This window comes from Neocloeon triangulifer, unplaced genomic scaffold (assembly GCF_031216515.1).
Source record: "Neocloeon triangulifer isolate White Clay Creek 2 clone unplaced genomic scaffold, ASM3121651v1 ptg000014l, whole genome shotgun sequence".
Taxonomy (NCBI): Eukaryota; Metazoa; Arthropoda; class Insecta; order Ephemeroptera; family Baetidae; genus Neocloeon; species Neocloeon triangulifer.
In genome coordinates, this window is record NW_026775556.1 from 25,901,359 (window position 1) to 25,922,686 (window position 21,328).

Genomic DNA, 21,328 nt, shown 5'->3' on the forward strand with positions numbered 1-21,328 from the left:
CGATTTTCGTTATACTTTCCTGCATGAGCGGCAGATGGAAGTCGCGGGGTAGTTTGCTCGGTGCTGGCAGCACTGCCTAACTACCAGGGGTGCGCCAAGACGGGTAGGCAGGGCTGCATTGCTGAACTGAACACAAACCAGCCACTGAACCGACACAAACAACAGCCAATTTGTGAGTATTTCTCGTATTTTGTCCACTATTCGATCTCTGATCTCACTATCTTTGGGTTTTTCAATTGGCCACGATTTTCACGGTTTGTTATTTATGAACTTGAAATGAGATTTCTTTAATGTTGGACCGGAGAGGCTACAAATATGCAGTCAAATTTTTAAACAGTAAATTTAAATCTAGCAGAACCTATATCACGAAAATATGAAATTAAATCTGGAGCTCACTCATTGGATTCAATTAAATTCAATAATGTTTTGGGAATAATTAAATTCTCACCGGCAAAATGGCTTATATATGCAACGAAAAACACAGGATTGTTTTGCTGACGTTGCAGGTTGCATAACAAAAAGGGGACTTCAACAGTATTCAAATTTCGAAAATTAAATATTTGGAAAAGATATTTCCAGTTGCAAAAATTTAATTCAAATGTTAAAATTTAATAATTAAATTTTAATTTGTTTGAATAAATTTTTGAATTTGAGAATAATAATTTTTTAAATGTTACAAATATACAATTAATCATGACAAAAACTGCGCAAGATAATTTTAATTATGCTATTTTTCATTATGTCATTATAAGTAAATAGTAATTTTCCTTTTTTGTCGTTCCAAAACTTAGACAATTTTTTAATCCAATGTAATTTGAAGGTGGGCCATGCAAGTTCGGAAGTTTCTCAATTTGTGTATAATTCAGATTCAAATAATATAGACAATAGCGGTTTAGGTCCAATGGAACCACAAATTATACCAAGAGACACTATTCTCCGGTGGCCCGTTTGCTCATGTGTCGTCCTCCACTTTACCTCCTTCAACTTGACAGTGCTATTGTTTATGAACGAGAGCATGGTGTGCGCTTGAAAATGTATCTGCAGAAATAAATTTTGCAGCTCTCAGGAGAAGACCCTAAAGTTTAGTGAGGGAGAATAAGATGTCTCAAATAAAAGGAATAAATGTTTGCTGCAAAATGTCGTCTCGGCAAAAATATACACACATGACAAATGATGTAAAAAAATAATGCGCCCTGCTCTCAAATCTCACAGTCGGTGAGGCTCTTTTGTTGGTAATAAAAATTAACCTGAAAGAAAAAATGAATAATGACAAATAAGATTATATATATTATTGAAGAGATGAAAATTTTTTGTCTGATATAAATTATTGTTGGTTGAGCCTTGACGTATAGGTTTGGGAGTTTGGTGAGATTTGGATTTTTTAAATTACAGCCAAAAATTAATTTTAATGGCTTTTAACTAGGCACCCGCTTAACCACCAAATCATATTCATCTGTAAAAAATTATGGCTCAATTTTTTTTAAATTAAAAAATAAAATTTAGTTCTTTTTTTAAATTTTTTATAAGTCTCTTTTCAGAATTAATAAAAAAACCTAATGCTCTCTCTTTTTAATGATAATTGCGGATAATTCATTAAAAAAAAAAATGGGGATCAAATGAAACCCCACGCTTGCGAATTGATAAATTAAGTAAGATTAATCGAATAACGAAAAACACATAATAAGCCTTGTTGTGTACAGAATTAGTTCGCAGGGGGCTGTTTACAAGTCATTATCGACCAAAGGAACTATGAATAATTTCCTCTTCTTCAAGCTTTGGCCGGCACATAAAAGATTCAATGTGAAATCTTGCTCATATGGCGCCTTTCTCCTATATTAAACGTAAGTCTTGATTATAAATTATAAGCCCCAGGGATAATTTGCACCCCTCTGCGAGCAAGAGCGCATCACTTTCACTCTCTCGCGACCCTGAGAATTCTGCGCCGCGTGCGTGACCCGAGCAGAGCCGCAAATTGCGAGTTGTAAACCTCATTAGCATCGGTTTTATTGTCTCGCCAGTTTCTTCTCTCGCAGTGGAAACATCATTATTTTATGCATCCTGCCCTGGCATAATAAACATGAAATATTAATGTGGTGCCACAAAATAAAACAAGCAGGGTGGAAGAGAGAATGGCGCACAAAAGGGAGAAATTTGCAAGTGTGCGGCGGAGGCGCCTCTTGTTTTTGTTTGTATTCGCGACGGTCATTCAGTGATTGTGCAATAATTCGGGCAGCCCCAGCAGTCTCCCCGCTCCCGTCGAGCACCACGCGCCTCTTTCATCCCTCTCGGTTGAACCCTGCGCCTGGTGCTCGATCGATATCGCTGGCAGGGCGGGCGGGCGACGTTCGAGCTCTCGACGGACCCCTCGCTCGCTCATTCATCACCTTTCGCATCTGATCCGCCTCGAACACGCCTAATTATATCCACCTGGTTTGTTTTACCCCCTAATTGCGGCGGCACCGGCGTTCCCCGACTCTCGCGAGCGCGTGCCATCCTTTTGATTTGCTAATGTGTGAGCACGTCATCCACGTGACTGCTTCTTGCACCGCCGCTCTAATTCGACTATAATGACACGAACTTCCAGAAAGTCACGCGTTGAAATTAACAGAAAGTATAGCAAACGGTTCAAAATAACATTTTAACAGTGATTTTATCTCAACACAAAAATGAAATAAAAAAATCGCGAAAACCGGTCTTGAATCTACTGTGTTTCCTTATTTTTTACACTTCATTTAAAAACGTTCTAATGAAATTAAATATAAAATTAGATTTTGGTGATTTTCGGCCTATTTGAAGTATTTTGAAATAATTTGATAAAATCAGAACGGTTAAAAAATGAGTTACGTCTATTCTTTGATAATTGCTGTATAACATTTTATCTGTAATCTGTAATTGGAAGAGAATTTCTTCTCCATAATGAGCGCACCATTAATTTCAATCAGTCGTCAAGCAACAGGATGAAAATAACAAATCGAGTAGCACAGTTTCATTGCATTTTTAAGGACTCTGTAAATAATCAAGGGAAATATTGCATTTAAGTAAAATACTTCGTAATTTTGTTTTTCTCTGTTAATTTTTTCCGTCTTCTTTCACATCTCATTTTACACCAACAAAAAATTTCAAGTGAATGGACTGCAGCTCAACATATAATATAAATTTATCATAATATGAATTTATTGCATTCTCAGCAAGTTTTATAAAAAAATTTAATGACAAATTTTCGTTTTTTGTTTAAAATTTGACCACAAACTTGCCTTCAATGCAGATACAATCAACTAATAGTATTAAATAAAAAAAAAATAAAAAATTTATTTTAATAAATTAATATCCTATTTCTTTTAATAAATATAAAATTTAATTATGTAGTTTTATATTTATTATTAAATATTGTTTGTAAAAAAAAAAAACTGTGTTATGAAATTACAAGAAAACACTACTTTCAGGTATAACATTTTATATTAAATTATTAGCGTTTTTTATCATATGGAATGTTTAACGGCGATGCACAAAAATCTCACGCGCAATTTGCATGATTTATATGTTCGCGGGGTGGGTCGGGGTTGCAAGGAGGGAGGTTGTTTAGATAGTCGTAATTTAAGGTCACCAAGCGAAACGCAATTTTCAAGCGCGCGCGCGGCATGCGGACCATTAATATTACACGCACGCATACATACACACACGTGTACGGATACACAAAGCCTAGCTAGGCTGGTGCGCATAAAATAATAATGCTTATCTGGCAGCAATTGCCGGCTGCTTTACAGCTCTTTCGCCCACTCCGCTCGCCTGCAACGTAGGCAACCCGCGCAATATTAAAAACGGTCGCCGCCTAACCAACCCCTTTTCGTTCAGGGGATGCGTTTTCCGCGTGTGCATAATTGCGGAATAAATAATTCCGCCACGTTTCCAGTTAGTAAAGCCGTGTTTTATCTGATTTCGCAGTCGAGCCCGCCCGCCCGCCCACCGCGAGTTGCAAACTTTTCTTTGTGCACCTTCAAAGGCGGCGTACGTTTGTTTAACTGCTATAAACACAGAGAGAGGCCTCCCGTCGACTGTTGAGTTTGGTTTTGTTGGTAATCCAGCCAGCAATTATGCCTCAAACAAACTTCACCTTTTGAGCCGTGGCACGATATATGAAGCGCACGAGTTTGTAAATTAAACTCTTATGCAAGTTTGATAACGAGCGAGCGGCGGATTTTTTTTTCTAATTCGCGCTCGCAAATCTCAAAACGAATATTTGCCAACTGTGTCATTTGGGCTCATAACATATTAAGCTGAAATATAAAAACTTTTTGATTTTAAGAATTATGACTTTTGAGATGGTTTGTCCTTATTTTTTTTCTCATTTTTTTTTTTTACAATTTCATTACTGTGTTGTATGCATAATCGTCTCAACAAATGTTGCTAAAAACAGTAAATTAATTAGCTGATTTTTTTCAGTTTTTTTTTTTATCTTGGTTCAAGTGCCATCATTAATATTAAAACATGATAAAATTATTATTATCCATTAATGGGCCAAATTTTATTTAACTTCTAAAATATAACTTAAAATCTCTCCAAAAATGACCATTTCATACATTTGGAGATTTTTCCAACTAATTTTCTTACTTTTTATTCTACACGACGTAACATATCATGTACTTGACCTGAAGAACTTTTTTATTTTAATTTCGATGACATAAAACACTTTTTTCCGTTGCACAAAGCTGTACATTTTGTGATGGCTGCTGAACCTTTCAAATCTTTTATTACGCTATTCTTTTTCACTACTCTTTGTATCACGACCTTTAAAATGTTATTTCGCTCATTCCCCAACAATGCAGCAGCAGCAGAAGCGATGCCAAAGGTCGTACATAAATAATACACTAGATTTGAAACTGTGCAGACTTCACGAATCGTGAAAGCACAAGTAAGCCATTACATCTGATTACTTTCCTCGTATTCAACGGTGCAACTGCGAGGATAAAAAGCACGATGCACGCTACTGGATGAATGCAACGAGTTTAACCCTTTTTTCCAACTCACTGACCCACTTGCCTGCAGAGACTAAATGAAAGGATTGCATTCCGCTCTCTCCGCTCGTCCATATATCGCAATCGAGATTGGCGGCGCAAAGACAAAGAAGGGAAAAAACGAGGAATATTTTCTGTGAGTCGGAATGCGATGCAAAATGAAAGGGCTGGGAAGCATACATTGTTAAGTGACAATTGCAGGCACAAAGCCCGGGCGTAAGCTTTCGGGTACACATTTGATGTTGGGATTATACCGAAGCAAAAAGCGGTTCTCTTCTCTTTCTTGCTCGCTCGGCGTGCATTTATTTTTCGATCCATTGCACGAGAGTAGTCGCAGAAGGATCAAAAATTCTTTTGCCGACGCCGTGCAGCCTTTTGTCATAACTGTGCCTCGCGGAGAGTCCTCGAGAAAACCAAAAGCACATCTCGAGTGCCGCCGCAGCACGAGCAGAGAACGACGACGAGATTTGCAACTGCGCAAAAAAAAAACGACGACTGAACGCTGTTTTGTCCTGTAGCTATACTGGTGAAAAGATAAGAAAATTGGATAGTTTTTTTTTTTTGAAAGGCCCAAATTTTAGTTGAGAAAGTTCAGGATACGAAGGTTATAAAAATGTATGCTTTATTTGGAGTATCAAATTCTATGGTAGTACAATAAATTAAGCACATTATAAACAAATTATTGTTCTAAAATTTATATCAGCATTGATTTCAAAAGAAGAATATGTAGTAAAATTATTGTAATTTTTCTTAAAAAATAATCACTTGTCTATACGTTAATGAAATTCTTTGTAACTATCGTCCTATTGATGCCAAAATTGAAAAGAAATTTTTAACAAAAAATGCTAAGGTATCTAAACAAATCTGACAATGAGAGTTATTTAAAAACGTCTCAATATGAACGTAAGAATCACTAAAATCACACAATTTTCAAAGATCCCCACTGTCATCAACATGGGTTTTTGGATTGAATAAAAAAAAAAAAATTTCCGCTAAGTATTCTTCAGAACTTGGCAAAAATAAAAAATAATCCACAGCGGATGAACATGATTTCGATTTGAAAGAGTGCGTTTTATTGTAATGGAAACGCATTTGCGGAATGAGAAATGAGAAGGACCCGCGCGGTCCCTAAACGCCTTCAAAGGCGGAACAAGTTCGGCCGTGGGCGGCAAACAAGCGCGTTATTTATCTTGCGCTGCCATCAAACCCTCCAACTTTTTCGCTCCCGCCGATATCATTTTCGATCGAGAGGTGATCAGACAACATTGAATATTTATGGCCGCGTTTTTTTTCTACTCTCTCGCACAAAAAAGGGCGCCGGCGTCTTGCGAGAAAGGAACGAACGACGAAAAAAGTGCTCTAGCGAATGTATTTTTCAATCAGCCTGAGTAAATAAGTCGTAAATTCAGTCGCCTCACGTGCGCGCACTCTGGGAGCAAAGAGAGAAAGAAAGTAAAGAAACGACTCTGTAGATGTCAAAGTCGTTTCCCCAAAAGGTTCTTGCGGCTTTTTGATGGGAGGGTTTAATGCTCGTCGAAGAAGGAAATTGGTTTAAAAGGAGCGGGGAATGTCGAGTGAGCGATCATAAAATTCCCATCTAGCGATGAGAGGGCTTGGTAATGCATTTTGAATTAAGGAAAAAAATATGCAGAATTTAGAATTTATAAGAAAATCAGAACAACCTGAAGCATTAATTTGATTGGAATATTTCATGTTTTAGGGATAATAGGGATGCAATTTTGATTCATTAATTAAGTAATTCAATTATATTTTTTTTTATAAATAATGCTGCTTACTTAGTAAGGTCACTTGTCAGTAACGCAAATATATTATAATGAGAAAAAAAAACGTTAATAAATATTCCATAAAAATAATGAAATCAAAGTATGACTCAAGAACTTCAAAAGTTAGCAATGCATTTCAAAATTTTTTTTGATTAATTAAAAATTTTGAATTAAAATTCAACTGATTTTATATTTCCAGCATTTCTATTTGAAGCAATATTACAAAAATTAAGTCTCAAATTTAATCTTAATTCTTATAAATAAAAATCAATTTATTAAAAGTTATGCAACCTGCTCGACATGGATGCCATGCGTGACGCATACTTTCGATAGCCGTGCTTGTTTTCTGCCTCCTCCTGTCGCAAAGATCCCAAAGTCGAGCCCGGCTTAAATCTTGAGGAAAAGCGCAAACAGATTGAAGCGCATAGGAGGCAGTTAGGAGGCGATTTATCTGTCAACAGGGACCTTTCTTAAGGCAGTTGACGCCCCGGCCTAGTGAGTAAACTGCCCGTGTTATTAGAGGGTCGCTTCTATTGTTACAAGGACAGGGTGGGTGTGTTTACTCTAACTTGCGGAAAAGGTCAGACCTTTCTCACCGAACGACGACTGAGTGACTCGGAACAAAGGGAGAAAGAGAGAGACTTGATATTTGAGAGGAAGAATGATGATCGAGCCTTTGTAGCTGCGCTCCTCGAACGCCGCCTTGACGTCGGCCTAAGATGAGGCAGGCTTTCTCGTGTAGAGAGGACGAATCGGTGGAAATTCGAGATAACTTGCAAGGTCGGCCCAGAAAGCACGCGCCGACCCCGCCGTCGACACGCTTCCTTCCGCCAGCAGAATTATTATTTGGCATAAATTCAGCGGCATGTGAAACATTGAGTGGCGCATAATGATTTGACGCTATAGCGCACAGCTTGATCAAAATTCATTCTCTAATCTTGGCACCGCTCCTTGATCCTCTCCGCGACTTGGAGAAAAAGAGGACCCGGAATGGCTCCGCCTGCGGGTCGGCGCAAAGCAAACGGCTGAAATTTGGTTGTGAACAAAAACAAGTAAATAAACTATCTTGCATTTTAAAATATTAAAATAATTAAGAGTAAAAAATTTTCACATTACTTATACATAAAAAGGAAAGTACCCCTTAATATAAAATAAATAAGAAAGTTTTATTTACAATGAAATTACCTTGAAAAACTGTGATTTCTTTTCCTTCTCTCATCTATACGCACACGTTATTGATTATATTGGATTATAATTATCTTATTCCACTCTACAATCAGCATCACAATAAAAGGCTCAAATTTTGAATTCTTAACTTAAAAAAATTATTTGTTTGAAGAAGTTGACACTCGAGGAGATGATCATGGAAATGAAGCGATCGGGCTTTTCCTCGTTGCAGAAAAATTGTTTTTATTCAAAAACAAATGGCTCTACCAGTTTCGATCACGGTCTGCGACCCTATTTCATGAGCAAGAAAAAATACAAAAAATCAGCAAATTGAAAAAACACCAATTTAATACAAATTTCACAAATATAATTGTCTAAAATAATGAATTATAACCCATTACAAATAGGATTTATTTGTCTTCCCCTAGGTATAAATATATAATATTTATCTAAAATTTATTTATAGGAAGCATTATAATGATATAAATAAACAACAATTATGAATTAATAATATTAAAAAATTTTAAATGCTATAATAAAAATAAAAATTGTAAATGTAAAATTAAAAGATAAAACATTAAATGAAAAACATTATTTTAAAAGTTTTTAATAAAAGTTAAATTTATTTATTTATTTTTATTTTATATTATTATTTTGTTTATACAAAATTTTAAATTCTTAAACGTAACAAATATTGTTCTAAAGAAGCATGAACGTCCCACCAAATCAGTTCGCTCGCTCAAATTTAATTTAGTGTGCAAACCGGGCGCACTCTTGACGGTCAGGTTCTGCCATTTTTATTAGATGATTTTATTTTAACCTCTCAGTTTAAATTAATCTGTTCTCTTTTTAAATAACGTTTGTTATTTTGAAATTGTTCCTGGTCAAAAAGAGGATTCTTTTTTTATTTATAATAATAAACTTTATTAGTTTCCGCAAAATCAAATTGCATTAGGAATGCTATTCACTATCATTTTATTATTTTTGATTGATATTGTGTATGTTAATATAAAAGAGCAAACACGCCGAAAACCCCCCCTTTTTTTACAATAAAAACAAATAGTGAGCAATGATTGTTGTACTTTCAACAGAACGTAAAATGTTAATCCAAAGTGCACCGCTCTATTTATTCGTGTTTGCTATCGGCCGATGCAAACAGAGACCACGGCAAACTCACTTTCGCGCCCAACCGCACAACAAGATGTATATTTATGCGCAAATAAATCCCGTCGGGCGAGAGAGAGCGAAAGAGGACCGAGTTCATAAAAAATCTGCGCGCAGGCGGCGAGAGAAATAAAGCGTGGGTCGTACGGACAAAAAACAGGCCGTCTTCATCCCCTGCTCTTTATGCATGTTGACATTTGACCCGCACAAAGTGCTGACCCTCCGTCTCTCTCGCGCCAGCCAGCAGCAAACAGGGTGCGAAACGGGGCCGAGTGGCTCAGGTTGAGCGGCGCCGGCCGACAGCGGGGCGCCAGTTGCCAAGACAACCATTCAATCACGCCCGTTGTCGCTTTATTGCAGCCCTCTAATTGCCAGCTGCGTCACTCCGCCATAATTATCGCCAGCATAATTAATGAGACGCACCAAAGTGTGCATGTTTTTGAGTCTTGCTGCCTTCTAATGAGGACACAGCTCAACTAAAACTAATTTTTCTTATTAATTTAGATTTTTAAGCAAAATGCTCGCTTTATTGATCTTAAAATTTATTATAAAATCAAATTAACAAATGCAGGTTGTAGGAAATTTTTATCTGCAAAAAATTCTAAATTAGGGAATGTAAAATTTGTTTAACCTACCTAATTTTTAATAAAGTTTGAATAATTTTCAACATTTTTATTGGTATTTAAACTTTATTTCATTTTTAAGTTAATTAAAATTAAATAAATTTATTTTTTAGTCTAATTTATAAACCAGTACAAATTTTATTTGAGTGTGTACCATTATAAATTTTAATCAATGTATTATTGCTTTTAAAATCAATCAAATAATATAAGTAATTCATTTTTGCTATCAGAATTAAAATTTTCAAAATCTGTCTAAACATAAATTTTTTATTTTTTTGTGCCGCTAGTTTCATGCAATATTGATTCTTTAAATATGAATATAAAATTGATAATTTGAATTCAAAATTAAAAAAAAGAAAATATTAAAATTCAAAAAGAAAATAATCCCAAAGAACTATTTCGCAACCCCTGAAAGTGCGAAATTGTACTTAAGGAATTATTTTCTTTGTGAATTAAGAATGTCAGGGAAGTGTTCCTTTCTTGGATCAAAATATTTAAATTGTTACTTTTATCTAGAGTTCTCCAGATTGGCAAACTTCTAAGATTTAATTGCTAAATTTTCTTTACACAAATTTCTTTGTGTTGTTTAAGGATGACCGCCTCAATTCCATAGACCCTGCATAATGATAAATTGTGACAAATTAAAAAGAAATGAAATAGTAGTACTTTTAAGTCAAACGTTATCACTAATTGCTATAAAAAAAACCGAAAATAAATTTAATTGCAGAATTGTATAAAAGTCTTACACCCGTTTATCATTTAATTTATTTCACTTATATATCTGAAAGAGCCATTTTCATGTCCTCCCAATCGATGCCCCCCATTCTCTTTTCTTCTATAGAAAAGTTGCTACTTCCCCGAAGCTCCCTTTCTTTATTTTTATTCTTGCGGTCACCCATTCATTTCTGGTCGCCAAATCCCCCAGCAGTTCCACGTCCAGAATCAGAAATATTGTCCCTTTCTCTATCTTTTTGTGTGCAACGAACGAGTTAACTGCCAGTGGCGCTTCCTCTCGTTGATCCAATTTATTTTTACGACCGTCCCCGGATATCTCGCAGTGTTCTTCCAATCAAATCCCGTATGTGCGTGAAGAATTAATTTGCCACCCATCAACGGGGTCAAGGCTGTAAATATCGAAAATAACTCACTAAATATAGAGCTGTGGGCGTCTTGTTTATGGGCCGACCTGCAAAAAGAGTTAACCGCGTCAAACTTTGCTCTCCGACGAGAAACTCCCACGCGCAGCAAGTTATCTTTAATCAATTTGTTAACGCGAAGATTAATGAATCGGCTGCAGATAACGTCGGAAGCAAAAAGCTGCACCTCCTAATCCAATAATAACACCGCCTAGATTTGCCCGGCTTTTTTAATATATCCTTCTTGGGCTAATTTTCTTTCTTTCTTTCTTTTCTCTCCTTTTATAGTATTTACGGTCGTGTTATTTTCTTCGTTTCCGCTCGCCTGCGCACCGGCAGAAAAGTGGCGAAAGATATAAATTTCCCGTTAATGAATTCCGCGACCGACCGGATTTTCGCTCCCGAAAGCAGTGTGGTATAATTACCACGGCAAAATATTTCGTGTGCCCACCAGAGGGTTGAACACACGTGCAGACCAATCCAGCGTTTTTATTTCCGTCTCTGAAAATTGAAACTCGCAGCACACGAGGAGGGTAAAAAACGAACACGGCTGTTGATTTGCGTAGATCTTGGATCACTGATTAACTTCATTGAGATTAACTTACAACTATGTATTTTACATTTTAATTTATTTAATAATAATTTTTTTTTCTAAACATAAATTAAAATATATAATTCGTATTTTTAATAAAATTATATAATTTAACATAATTTATTTTAAAGGTTAAAAAATGAAAATATTTGTACACAATCTCCAAATGTGTTTTTTTTTTTTTTTTAATATTTTATAAATATTTTGCATGGAGGGCATATTATTTTGTATAAAAATCTAGAAAAACATTAACATTCAATGAACTTTTAGCATCATCTGATAAGAACTTATTATAATCTAAGCTATAAATATACGCATATGATATTATATCAAAAAGCGCGTCGTTCCTTTAGAATTGGTACCAAAAAATTTCAAATATCTATCAAAATGTTATTTAATTAAATTTCCAAGAAAGATCAATTAATTGTAAGCTTAATGCTTTACATTCAGTGAAAAAATTGTATCAGTCTATTATTGTGAAACTGAAATTATTACCCAATTCAAACATCAGTCTTCATCAGTATTCCATGTTTTCTAGAAAATTTATCCATTCATTGAGGGCATCGATGAAATAAAAAAACCAATTCATTACCACCATTAACTAATAGAATATCTTCTTAATCAAGCCAAGTTGCTGAAACGCCCTCTTCTATGGCTACAAATCATTCATTCCCCACGTATACACTTTTCTCGCGAACAATGGATCGAATGTAAAAAGACGAACGTGCTCAGCCCGCCAACGTGGGCTCCTCTTGTCGGCGCTCGAACAAGTTTTCTAAATAATTAAAGTCAAGTGTCAAAGTCGCACGCTTATTGCTGCCGACGTGCTGCTCGCTGAAAAGTGGCTGCTTTCTTATAGCGGGAGGGAAACGCATTAGCGAAATGAATTCACTCGCCCATAAATCGATGACGATGCGTAATAAAATAATTTTGTAAGTCAGGCAAGAAATTCTCAGCTTCAAAACAATAAGTTTTCAAGCTCTGAGAAATTGGAAAATCTTATATTGGGTTAACAGAAAAGGCAACAGTTTTAAAATAAAGCTAATTTCAGAATTTTCCAATTTCTATTTTGTAATTTTTGGCAATTTGTAGAAATACTTTTTAATACATTTAATTAATTAAATACCGTCTAAATTCAATGGAAAACCAATCCCTACCTGTTGTCTTTGTAACACAAAATTAAAAAGATTTGAATTAGTTTGCCTTGATTATAAAATTTGTAATTTGCAATTTTATTTTTAAACATTCAAACTATTGAACAAGTTCATGATCATCCGCGAAAGTATGCAATGCCCTTTTATATTTGTTTGCAATGAGAATTAAAAATAAAAACTAATTTAAAATCCACCTCAAAAAAATGTCGGAACTGCTAATCGTGAAATGCTGACGAAAATTAAAAAAAGATTTAATCATTATTTGCCTATGCAAGTTAAATTACTGTGATGTCAATAAATTAACTTCATGATCAAAACAATTTAAGTTCCATGAATTTTAGTCTAAACAGCTCTAAAATTTTTTCTTCGACTTGTTTGCAGGAAGATATCAATCAAGTGATCAAGTGGCATCGTGGCATGCCACCAGGTCAGTAAAGACTCACCTCCGAGGCACATCATGCCCGACACAGCCGCCAACGCCACCTCCAGTTCCTCCGCCTCCGCCGGTTCGGCCGAGCCCCGCGTCCACCGAGGCGAAGGGGTCGCTCCGCCCCAACTGCCCCTAAGCCCAGTGACCGACCTGCCCAAAAACACAGTCCAAGTGCCCTCGTCCCCTCCACCCTCTTACGAAGAAGTTCTAGCCGAGGTTTGATTGAAAATAATTTCATCTGAATTGATTAAAATAAAATTTAAATTTTTTTTATTTCCAGAATCGTTTGGTGGCCGCGCGGGAAGCGGCGGCCGCGGCCGCGAGTGCGTCGGCCGGAGCATGTGGGGGGTCGGACCAGGCGAGGGGCAGCACCGAGAAGCCCCCTGTGTCCAGCGTGGGCCGCACAGGGCCGTTGCAGATTCAACACAAGTCGAGTAAGGCCTTGTACAGGGCCGTCGCGGCACAGTGGGGACTGACGTGCAAGATGAGCGACAAGTGTCGCTGTCTTGACTGTCAAGTAAGTTAATTTAAAATAAATATAAATTACAATTTTATAGATTTTAAATTTTTTAAATTTTTTGTTTAAAAAATTTAATTATCTTTTTATATCTTTTCAAAAATTAAAATAAGAATTATTTTTTATATCATTAAATAATATTATATTGTTTATATAATATATTATGTTTTAATAAATAAATATAATTATACTCAGTCGTGCAATACTGCCTATTTAATCTTTTTTGTAAAAACCCTTGATGATTGTAGGAAATCTGGGTATTAATTGATAATTTGCGCAATGAAATTAGGAATTTATCTCCATCCACTAAAAAAGTAGATAGTAAATGCATATTATTAAAATGATGATAGTAATTATCTGGTAATTTTTATTAAATTTTAACCATTTCAAATTATTTAAAAACTATACTTTGGTGGAAATTCTATTAAAAATTAAAAAAATAAAATTATTATTATTGTTGTTTATTAGCCCAAATTGTTACGAAAATTGTTTCCATTCAATTGTTGATACAAATTTATTTGAAATAAAGGAATTATTGGACTAAACGGCACCACCACTAGCAATTTTGCTAAAACTTCCAAGATCCGCCGCAGTGATTATTAATTTTTTTTTTATAAAATAAAATACTAAATGAAAGATCAAATTCCTTTATCTGCTTTATCCCATTAATTGTGTATTATTAACATTTCTTTTCTCCTATATTATTCAAAGTAAGGATTAAATTAAATCGCTTTTCTCACAAATAATTGCGGCAATAACAGCATTTTTTTTACTCTCCACTTTTTTTTGGCTTTCTTAATTTAAAATTACTATTTTTATTCTTCTATTTTTATTTGAAAAAAGAACGAAAAAAAACAGTAAATATCCAATCTTGACGAAAATTTCATTTTTTTTTTTTTTTTACAGAAATCTATTGCCAGTTTTATTTTTCTATTGGAATATTTTTATTTTGCAGGGACGCTATTTTGATTGCGAGTATGAGCAGAACGAGCAGGAAAAGACGGATGGCGGATTGGGAGCTGGCACTCCGATGTTCATATCCGACGTCATGGGTGGATCCGTGGGCTGCACGTTGCTTTAGACTGTTTCATTCCAACTGAGTGTGACCTGATCTGTCTGTCTCGACGAAAAATTTGCGAACGCGGTGCAGGAGGAAATTTATATTGCTGAACGCAACCTGCGACGCACGACGATGCGCCAGGTTGTCTGCTTGTTTAGTGTTTAGGAGTTGCGCCGAGCTCCTGGTTGAGGGAAAAAAATTGTAAATCTGAAAGGTTTCGCCGGAACGAATGTACAAAAAAAGCAAGCGCATGACGTGCATTTGATTGGTCTGTGTGTTGTTACGGAGACTAAACGGAATTTCCAAAAAATGTTCAAAATTTGAATCTTGAAATTTTGTTCAATTGGAAAAGCAGTCGTGAATTTGTAAAAGGCTTAAAATCTATTTTGTGGCTGGATAATTTAAGAGACAAAACTTTTCAAGAACCTCCGCCAATGCATTGCAAGAGTAAAAACTTGTAACTATAAATGTAAGAAAAGATTTATATAGAGGAAAATTACCCACAATGGAGATGTACATGTATCTCACTGTCACACAGTTGACCAGATTCCTACACAGAAATAAAATGGCAGCGAAAATATTAATTGAGAGAAAATATATGAGATATAAAATATTACAAAATAACACGAGGAAAGAAGGCCTAACTAAAAAGGTGGCAAAATGACCACTCTTTGGAAGCAAAACTAAAAAATATTTGAAAAAAATAATGGAATATTGGAAACTTTTAATTTCGTAAAGTGGGCCATTGGAAGAAGCTAATTAAAATCTTAATAAAATTTGGAAACTTTTCAATATTCAAAACTGGAATTATTAGAGGCTGGATATTTTTGGAAGTGGTTTGGTCAATGGACGCTAAACGAGTGAAATGTTAGTTAACTGTTGTACCCTGGTGTATTAATTAATTACAAGGAGGGTGGAATTTGGAAATCTGAATTTAAAGAAAGCCCCTCCAATGGCTTACTTAAAAAAAATCTGAAAGAGAACATTCTGATAGCCATTTAAGGATAAGCAGTTATTTGAAAACGGGTAAATAAATTGCAATTAATTTTCGTTTTCAGAAAATTAAACCGAAAAGTGTTGTTTGATGTTCCTCTGTTGTAAATTGGACAAATCAATGACTTTTCATCGTTTCAAGCTTGTGTCTTTTGATTCAGAATATAATTAAAATATTTATTACTCATGCAAAATAAATGTAAAATGTGAATTGAGTCAATAAAATAATGAAAAACTACATTAACAAATAATATCAGGACTGTTGAATTTCTGAACACTGTTTTTTGAGAAAATTATTGAGCTTTTATTTTCATTGAAGCCATTTCACACATTTACATCTTTTTGACACAAAACATAATACACAAATATTAATTATAAAACTTGATTTCAAATTGATTGATACACTGAACATTTAAATGAGTTTTTCATCCGTCATTATTTTATTTTAATAACAATTATATGAATGAATTAATTATTGAAACGTTTGAAAGAAAATTACTTGAATATATACTTGACAAGAAATTTTGGAAATTGAAGAAAAAATCCCAACAAACTCACGTGCACGCTTTTTTTTCACCGAGGAGAGTTTGCAACCACAAATTTCGTAGCAAACCTGAGTTGTTTTTATCCTGTTGAACATTTAGCAACAACAAAACACAAACGGGTTGGATCCTCCCTACAAGTTCCACTCTACATCAAATAACGCCGAACAAAAAGGGCCAACTACAAAAACCGCCAGGGGCGAAACCCAAAAACACAGTTTACAGCTCGTTTGTAACTTTTCTCTAGGTAGATCAACCAACCACTAATTGCAAAATTCTATTTATAATAAGACGGTAGCATCAGACGTTCTACAATAATTTTAATTCACTTCTCGCTGAGCTCGAAATTTTGCTCTCGGACCGTCTGACACTGGGTCTAAAAACACTATATCACGTGGGTATTTTTGTTTTCATAGTTTAATAGTTTTTTTTCATCTTCTAATTAATTAATATATATTATGCGCGCGCGTATTCCTAACACGCGAGCACAGACGCAGTGCTGTTGCTGTATTTTATCTAAAAATGTTAGTATTTTTGTGGATGGGTGTTCTCTATGACAAGGGCAGAGGGATCCTAGAAGGATCGTACTCAGAAATTTGATTGATCAGCAGACTAAATCAAACACTTTCTTTCTCATTACATTTTTTTTCTCCCTTTTTAATTTACATAGAAGAGTATTTTCTCCGTTTTTTTTTATATGAAAATCACATTTCAGCTTCATTGAATATATACTTATCGTGTATTTTCTGAGGAAATATTCAGTGTGGGATTTTTAACTGGTTTTATTTCCGTAAAGCGCAGATAATTCTTTTGTTTGTAATTTTAATCCTTGTGATCAACCACAAAATAAATAGCTGCATTTTGAGTGTGCAAATTTCCTTTGCTAGAAATATAATTACTTATTATATTATGCATACAAGTACTTTTTTATGTCTATCAAATTATTTTTACTTCTTTCCATCAAAAAGTTTTGAGCATTTTGATAAAATTTGAATGTTTCTATAGTCAACGATGAGTAAATATTTTTTTGGCAATTCTCTACTTATGATTAATAGCAATTATTTGTTTTGTGCTCAACCACAGCGACAGGAAATAACCAAAGTAAATCAATTTAGTCGCGCTTTTTGTTAATTAATTCTAATACTTTACGAAATGGGACACAGTAAAAATGTACTTCTTATTTTGCTTACTAAAACTTTTCCTTTTTTTATGCTAATGTAATTTAACCATTAATTTTTTTTAATTATCATTAATTAACAGGTAATAAATTCTGCCCACAAAAGGCTGCTTTAGAATTCTTTTTGCGTTTTCGTACACTTACATTTATGGGCTGATTATAATAGAATTGTGTCTGTTATTTTAATTAAACACTGCACATTTACACACTTGTCGTAAAAACCCTTGCTTAATAATTAGTCATCATCCTGCCATGTGTGTATAGTCGATATTAACAATAATCTCAGCAGTGTTAATTTGTATTTACAAAAAAAAATACTCCAAACACATGTCAACTAAAAATTGCTAATAACGTGGACGCTTTTGAAAAATCTGAGTTGGGAAATTCGCAAAGCTCTCTTTTTTCGTGAATGGAAAAACATTGAAACACCAGAAGAGATTTTTCCCTTAAGTTGACTTTGTTTGTTATTCGTTTACAATTAGACCGGAACAAGTGATTAATGATCTTGCCGGGGCAGAACTTAATTGCCGCCGAAAGCGAACAGAAGATTTGAATCAGCATCACGCATTTTCCGAGGCACTCGGCGGGGCGCACGGCCAAATATCTTCAGCTCTGACCTTTGGAAAAATCAATACGCCTCATACATAATAAGCCCATCTGGCCGCGCTTGTTGCAAATTGTGCGGAATTGCGTCCCCAAACTGCGGCAAAACAAATTTAAGAAATTTGTTAAATTTTTCAATCGAAATCTTATTCATTAATTAATTTAATTATACAATTATTTGAGGAATTTTCTTTCTAAATAATCGTCATATTAATAATTCAAAATCGATCGTTTATACTTTTTTTGAGAATAATTTTGAAATTATTTTTTTAGGTTAGAAATTCAGCATTCGTTGATCTTCAAACACTCTTTCTTCTCAAAACTGCGGTTACTCATTTTAATCTCTTTTAAAATCACATTAGTCCATTTAGTAATCTGACGTCAAGGTTGGAACTAAAGCAGACTGCAGGTGACAGGGTGGTTGAGGACGTGGTCGAACAAAATTGGCCCGCCGGCGGCCAAGTCCGGCGGCCTCTCTTCGTCTTCAAAGTCGCAGTCAAAGTACCGACTCTGAAATAAACAATTCATATCAAGAAAAATCATCAAAGTTTTCAATAAAAAATTAACATAAACTTCAAGTGAACTTTCAGTGAAACAAACCTCATTAAAAAATTTTAAAGTTACTTTTCATCTGAGGCAATAATGAAGTTTGTGACTTTGGAAAAGCTACTCTACCCACAGAAGAAGTTTGTAATTAATCTCTGAGGAAGTCGTTCTGTTTGAGAATCACGAAAAGCTTTTAGATTTAAGAGTGGAGGAGGCAGAGAGTTGCTCGAGAAAATGAGCCAGGCAAATGGCAAATTTCGCATAATGATTGTGTGTAGGTGTTTTTTTTCTCTCTTTCTCATTGGTATACTTTATAGGGGCTGTGCGGAAAGCCTTTCGCTAACTTTTCTCATAAAAGAGAGCAAAGAGCTGGCGAGTCAAACAAAAACACACTTTGCGTGCATATTCAAACTTCTCTACCGACTTGCCGGTCCATTTAATTAAAGCGCAGACCTATTTCATTTTTATGATATTTCGCGGTCAAAGAAAAGTGCGGCAAAAACGAAATGAGACTTTTCTGGTAGAAAATTATTCTTTAAATTTTAAGAAAATTTTAATTTTCGACTTTTTGAAAGGGGACAATGCTTTTTTTTGTCTCTCATTTTTTTTCATTATAACAACAAAATATTAAGTTTTTGTTCAAAATTTTATTTCAAACGGTTAGTTTGACTATCTATTTGAAATTATTTATGTGTGAGACAGGGTCAGATAATTTGATGCTTTTAAATTCCTTGTAATTATTTTTGCACTCTTCTTTAATCTATTATATCTGCTAATTTAATTTATCTCATTAATTGTTCCCATCAACTTAAATATTTCCATGTGGCACGTGCCTCGGATCACTTCGGATGAAGAAATTTTAAAATTGTGTAAATTAATATAATTTTTACTTATGTCTGCACACAACAATATATTTTATCAATCAGATTTTTAAAGTATTTTTTCAATTTTATGAAAAGTACCATATTTAAAATATGATTCAAAATACAACTCTAAAAATAATTTTTTTTAAAAGAAAAAATAAATTAAAAAGTATAATCCTATAGAAATAAAGTAATAAATTATACTTTTAAATAAAAATAAATAAATAAAAAACATAAATCACATATATAATGTTAATTATTTTAAATAATTAATATTATATGATGTGATTTATTATTTTTAAAGCTGACATTAGAAAATTTAATAAATTTTCAAAATTTTGTTTTATTTACAAAAAACAGGCTTGTTTAATAATTTTCATGTGTCATTTGCCCCTTTGCCCGTAAAAAAAATTAATAGCACAATATGAATTTCAGGACTATTATTTTGTATTATTCTGTCTTTGTATTGTTTGATGTATTTTTCTCTCTCTCTTGTTATCAATGTAATTTATAATATTGAATGTATGGATAATGTTTTTGGGCAGAGAATAACCGGTGATACATTAATAAATTTATATAATTTGCAACTAAATTATGAACCCTTTTTTATACAAAAAGTTCACTGAATTTTTTTTTTTTAATCCGATCATACGATTTGTGAAAGAGCGGTGTGATTTTTAGGTAAATCATTTCGAAGACCAATTTTTTTTTTCTTTTTTTTTTACCTGACAATCTAAGCATCTGCAGCTATCACTCATGCGACACGTGAGGCCCCAAATGGCCGCGGCCTCGCGGTACAGCTCCGTGCTCGATCTCCTCTTCTGATTGTAATTCTCGGGCTCGTCCGCCGCCGCCGCCTCCACCTCCTGCTGGCCCAGCTGCTGCTGGAAATTCGGCAAATATTAAAATTTTCGCTTCTTCTCAGGCAAAAAGAGGGAAAATTTTATTACGCCGCGCGGAAATAAATTAGGAAGCGGCGCGGCGCGCACATTAATAATAATATAGCCTCTCTCCGGCGCGCCTCTGTTTTCTCAAGATAAAATTGGTAATTTCGGGGCTGCTCTGCAACGTGGCTTGCCTACTTTAACACCCGCGTTCCCTATTCAGCACGCCGTTAAAAATTCATCTCTCAACCACTTCCCTCCTTTGCTCCAGAAAACTGTGTGTGTGTCCCGAAAATTGCCCCGACTTTGTTTTCGTATGCGATGGAATAAATTTACGTCGAGAGTACTTTTTGAATGAAAAATTGCTCTACTTTTTAAGTGGTTTTTGCTTTAAAGCTCTTGAAACGTTGTATTGTATTCTTTCAAATATTAATATTCGGAGCTTTTCATAATCTATTGAGAGCGCTAAACATTCTTTGTTGAGATTTTTTTTATCAGTCCTTTCCAATTTAGTTTCTAATATTTTGTAATTGAGTATTTTTCAGTATGTTAACAATTTGTTTTCATATGATTGCCATTTTTTTTGCGAAAAACTTTATTTGTATAATCAAAAAATTAATGAAAAAAGAGGGGGGACGGGAACAATTATTGTAAAATTATTATATTCATATACCAGGCGCTTTAATTTTATTAATTTAAACTAAGCCTTCAAAAACTTTTCAAGAAAAAAGAGGAAAACAAAATACAAGAATTAAAATGATTTCATTTTCATAATATGAATTTGGAAATTTTGGAAATTGATATAAGAATTAAATTTTTATGCATTCAAGAAGATGAAATTCAAGCCATTCATGGGCTGGCACAGAACGCTCGACTTTGCACCTGCATCAATTACTCGGGAATATTTGATGATGGAGTTGCTGTGATGAGGTCGCGAGCACGGGGAATTCGCACGATTGATGCTGCTGAATTCATGAACGCCGACGACGAATATACAAATTAATTAAATCTCCCAGGCACACAAACCCGCTGCAATAAAGCAGCACCGGCGCGAGTGCTCGTCATCACAGCCATATGCGCT

The 21,328-nt window shown here is 34.5% G+C and overlaps 2 protein-coding genes across 5 annotated transcripts in view; one reads left to right on the forward strand and one right to left on the reverse strand.

Moving 5' to 3' along the window:
• The first annotated feature begins 95 nt into the window (after window positions 1–95).
• LOC132200171 (uncharacterized) lies at window positions 96–15,865 on the forward strand. The gene is made up of 4 exons (XM_059625426.1): window positions 96–172; window positions 13,014–13,278; window positions 13,343–13,579; window positions 14,535–15,865. Exons 2-4 carry the CDS (start codon window positions 13,090–13,092, stop codon window positions 14,658–14,660), a joined length of 552 nt encoding a protein of 183 aa, XP_059481409.1. The 5' UTR covers window positions 96–172; window positions 13,014–13,089; the 3' UTR covers window positions 14,661–15,865.
• Window positions 15,866–16,828: 963 nt separating this feature from the next.
• The window catches only part of LOC132200170 (uncharacterized), a 163,868-nt gene continuing 159,368 nt past the window's right edge, over window positions 16,829–21,328 (reverse strand). For 3 of the 4 annotated variants that reach the window (XM_059625422.1, XM_059625423.1, XM_059625424.1), the window contains 2 exons: window positions 20,089–20,247; window positions 16,829–18,464 (listed from right to left, as the gene is read on the reverse strand). In XM_059625422.1, the coding sequence (XP_059481405.1) occupies window positions 18,348–18,464; window positions 20,089–20,247 (276 nt within the window). In that variant the 3' untranslated portion in view covers window positions 16,829–18,347. The remainder of the gene's footprint in view (window positions 18,465–20,088; window positions 20,248–21,328) is intronic. The other variant, XM_059625425.1, reaches the window with a different exon arrangement.

Coding starts and splice junctions, on each gene's coding strand:
- LOC132200171 (XM_059625426.1), top strand. CDS start 13,090: ATGCCCGACACAGCCGCCAACGCCACCTCCAGTTCCTCCGCCTCCGCC. Junction 13,279..13,342: donor ACGAAGAAGTTCTAGCCGAG/GTTTGATTGAAA, acceptor TTTTATTTCCAG/AATCGTTTGGTGGCCGCGCG. Junction 13,580..14,534: donor GTCGCTGTCTTGACTGTCAA/GTAAGTTAATTT, acceptor TTTATTTTGCAG/GGACGCTATTTTGATTGCGA.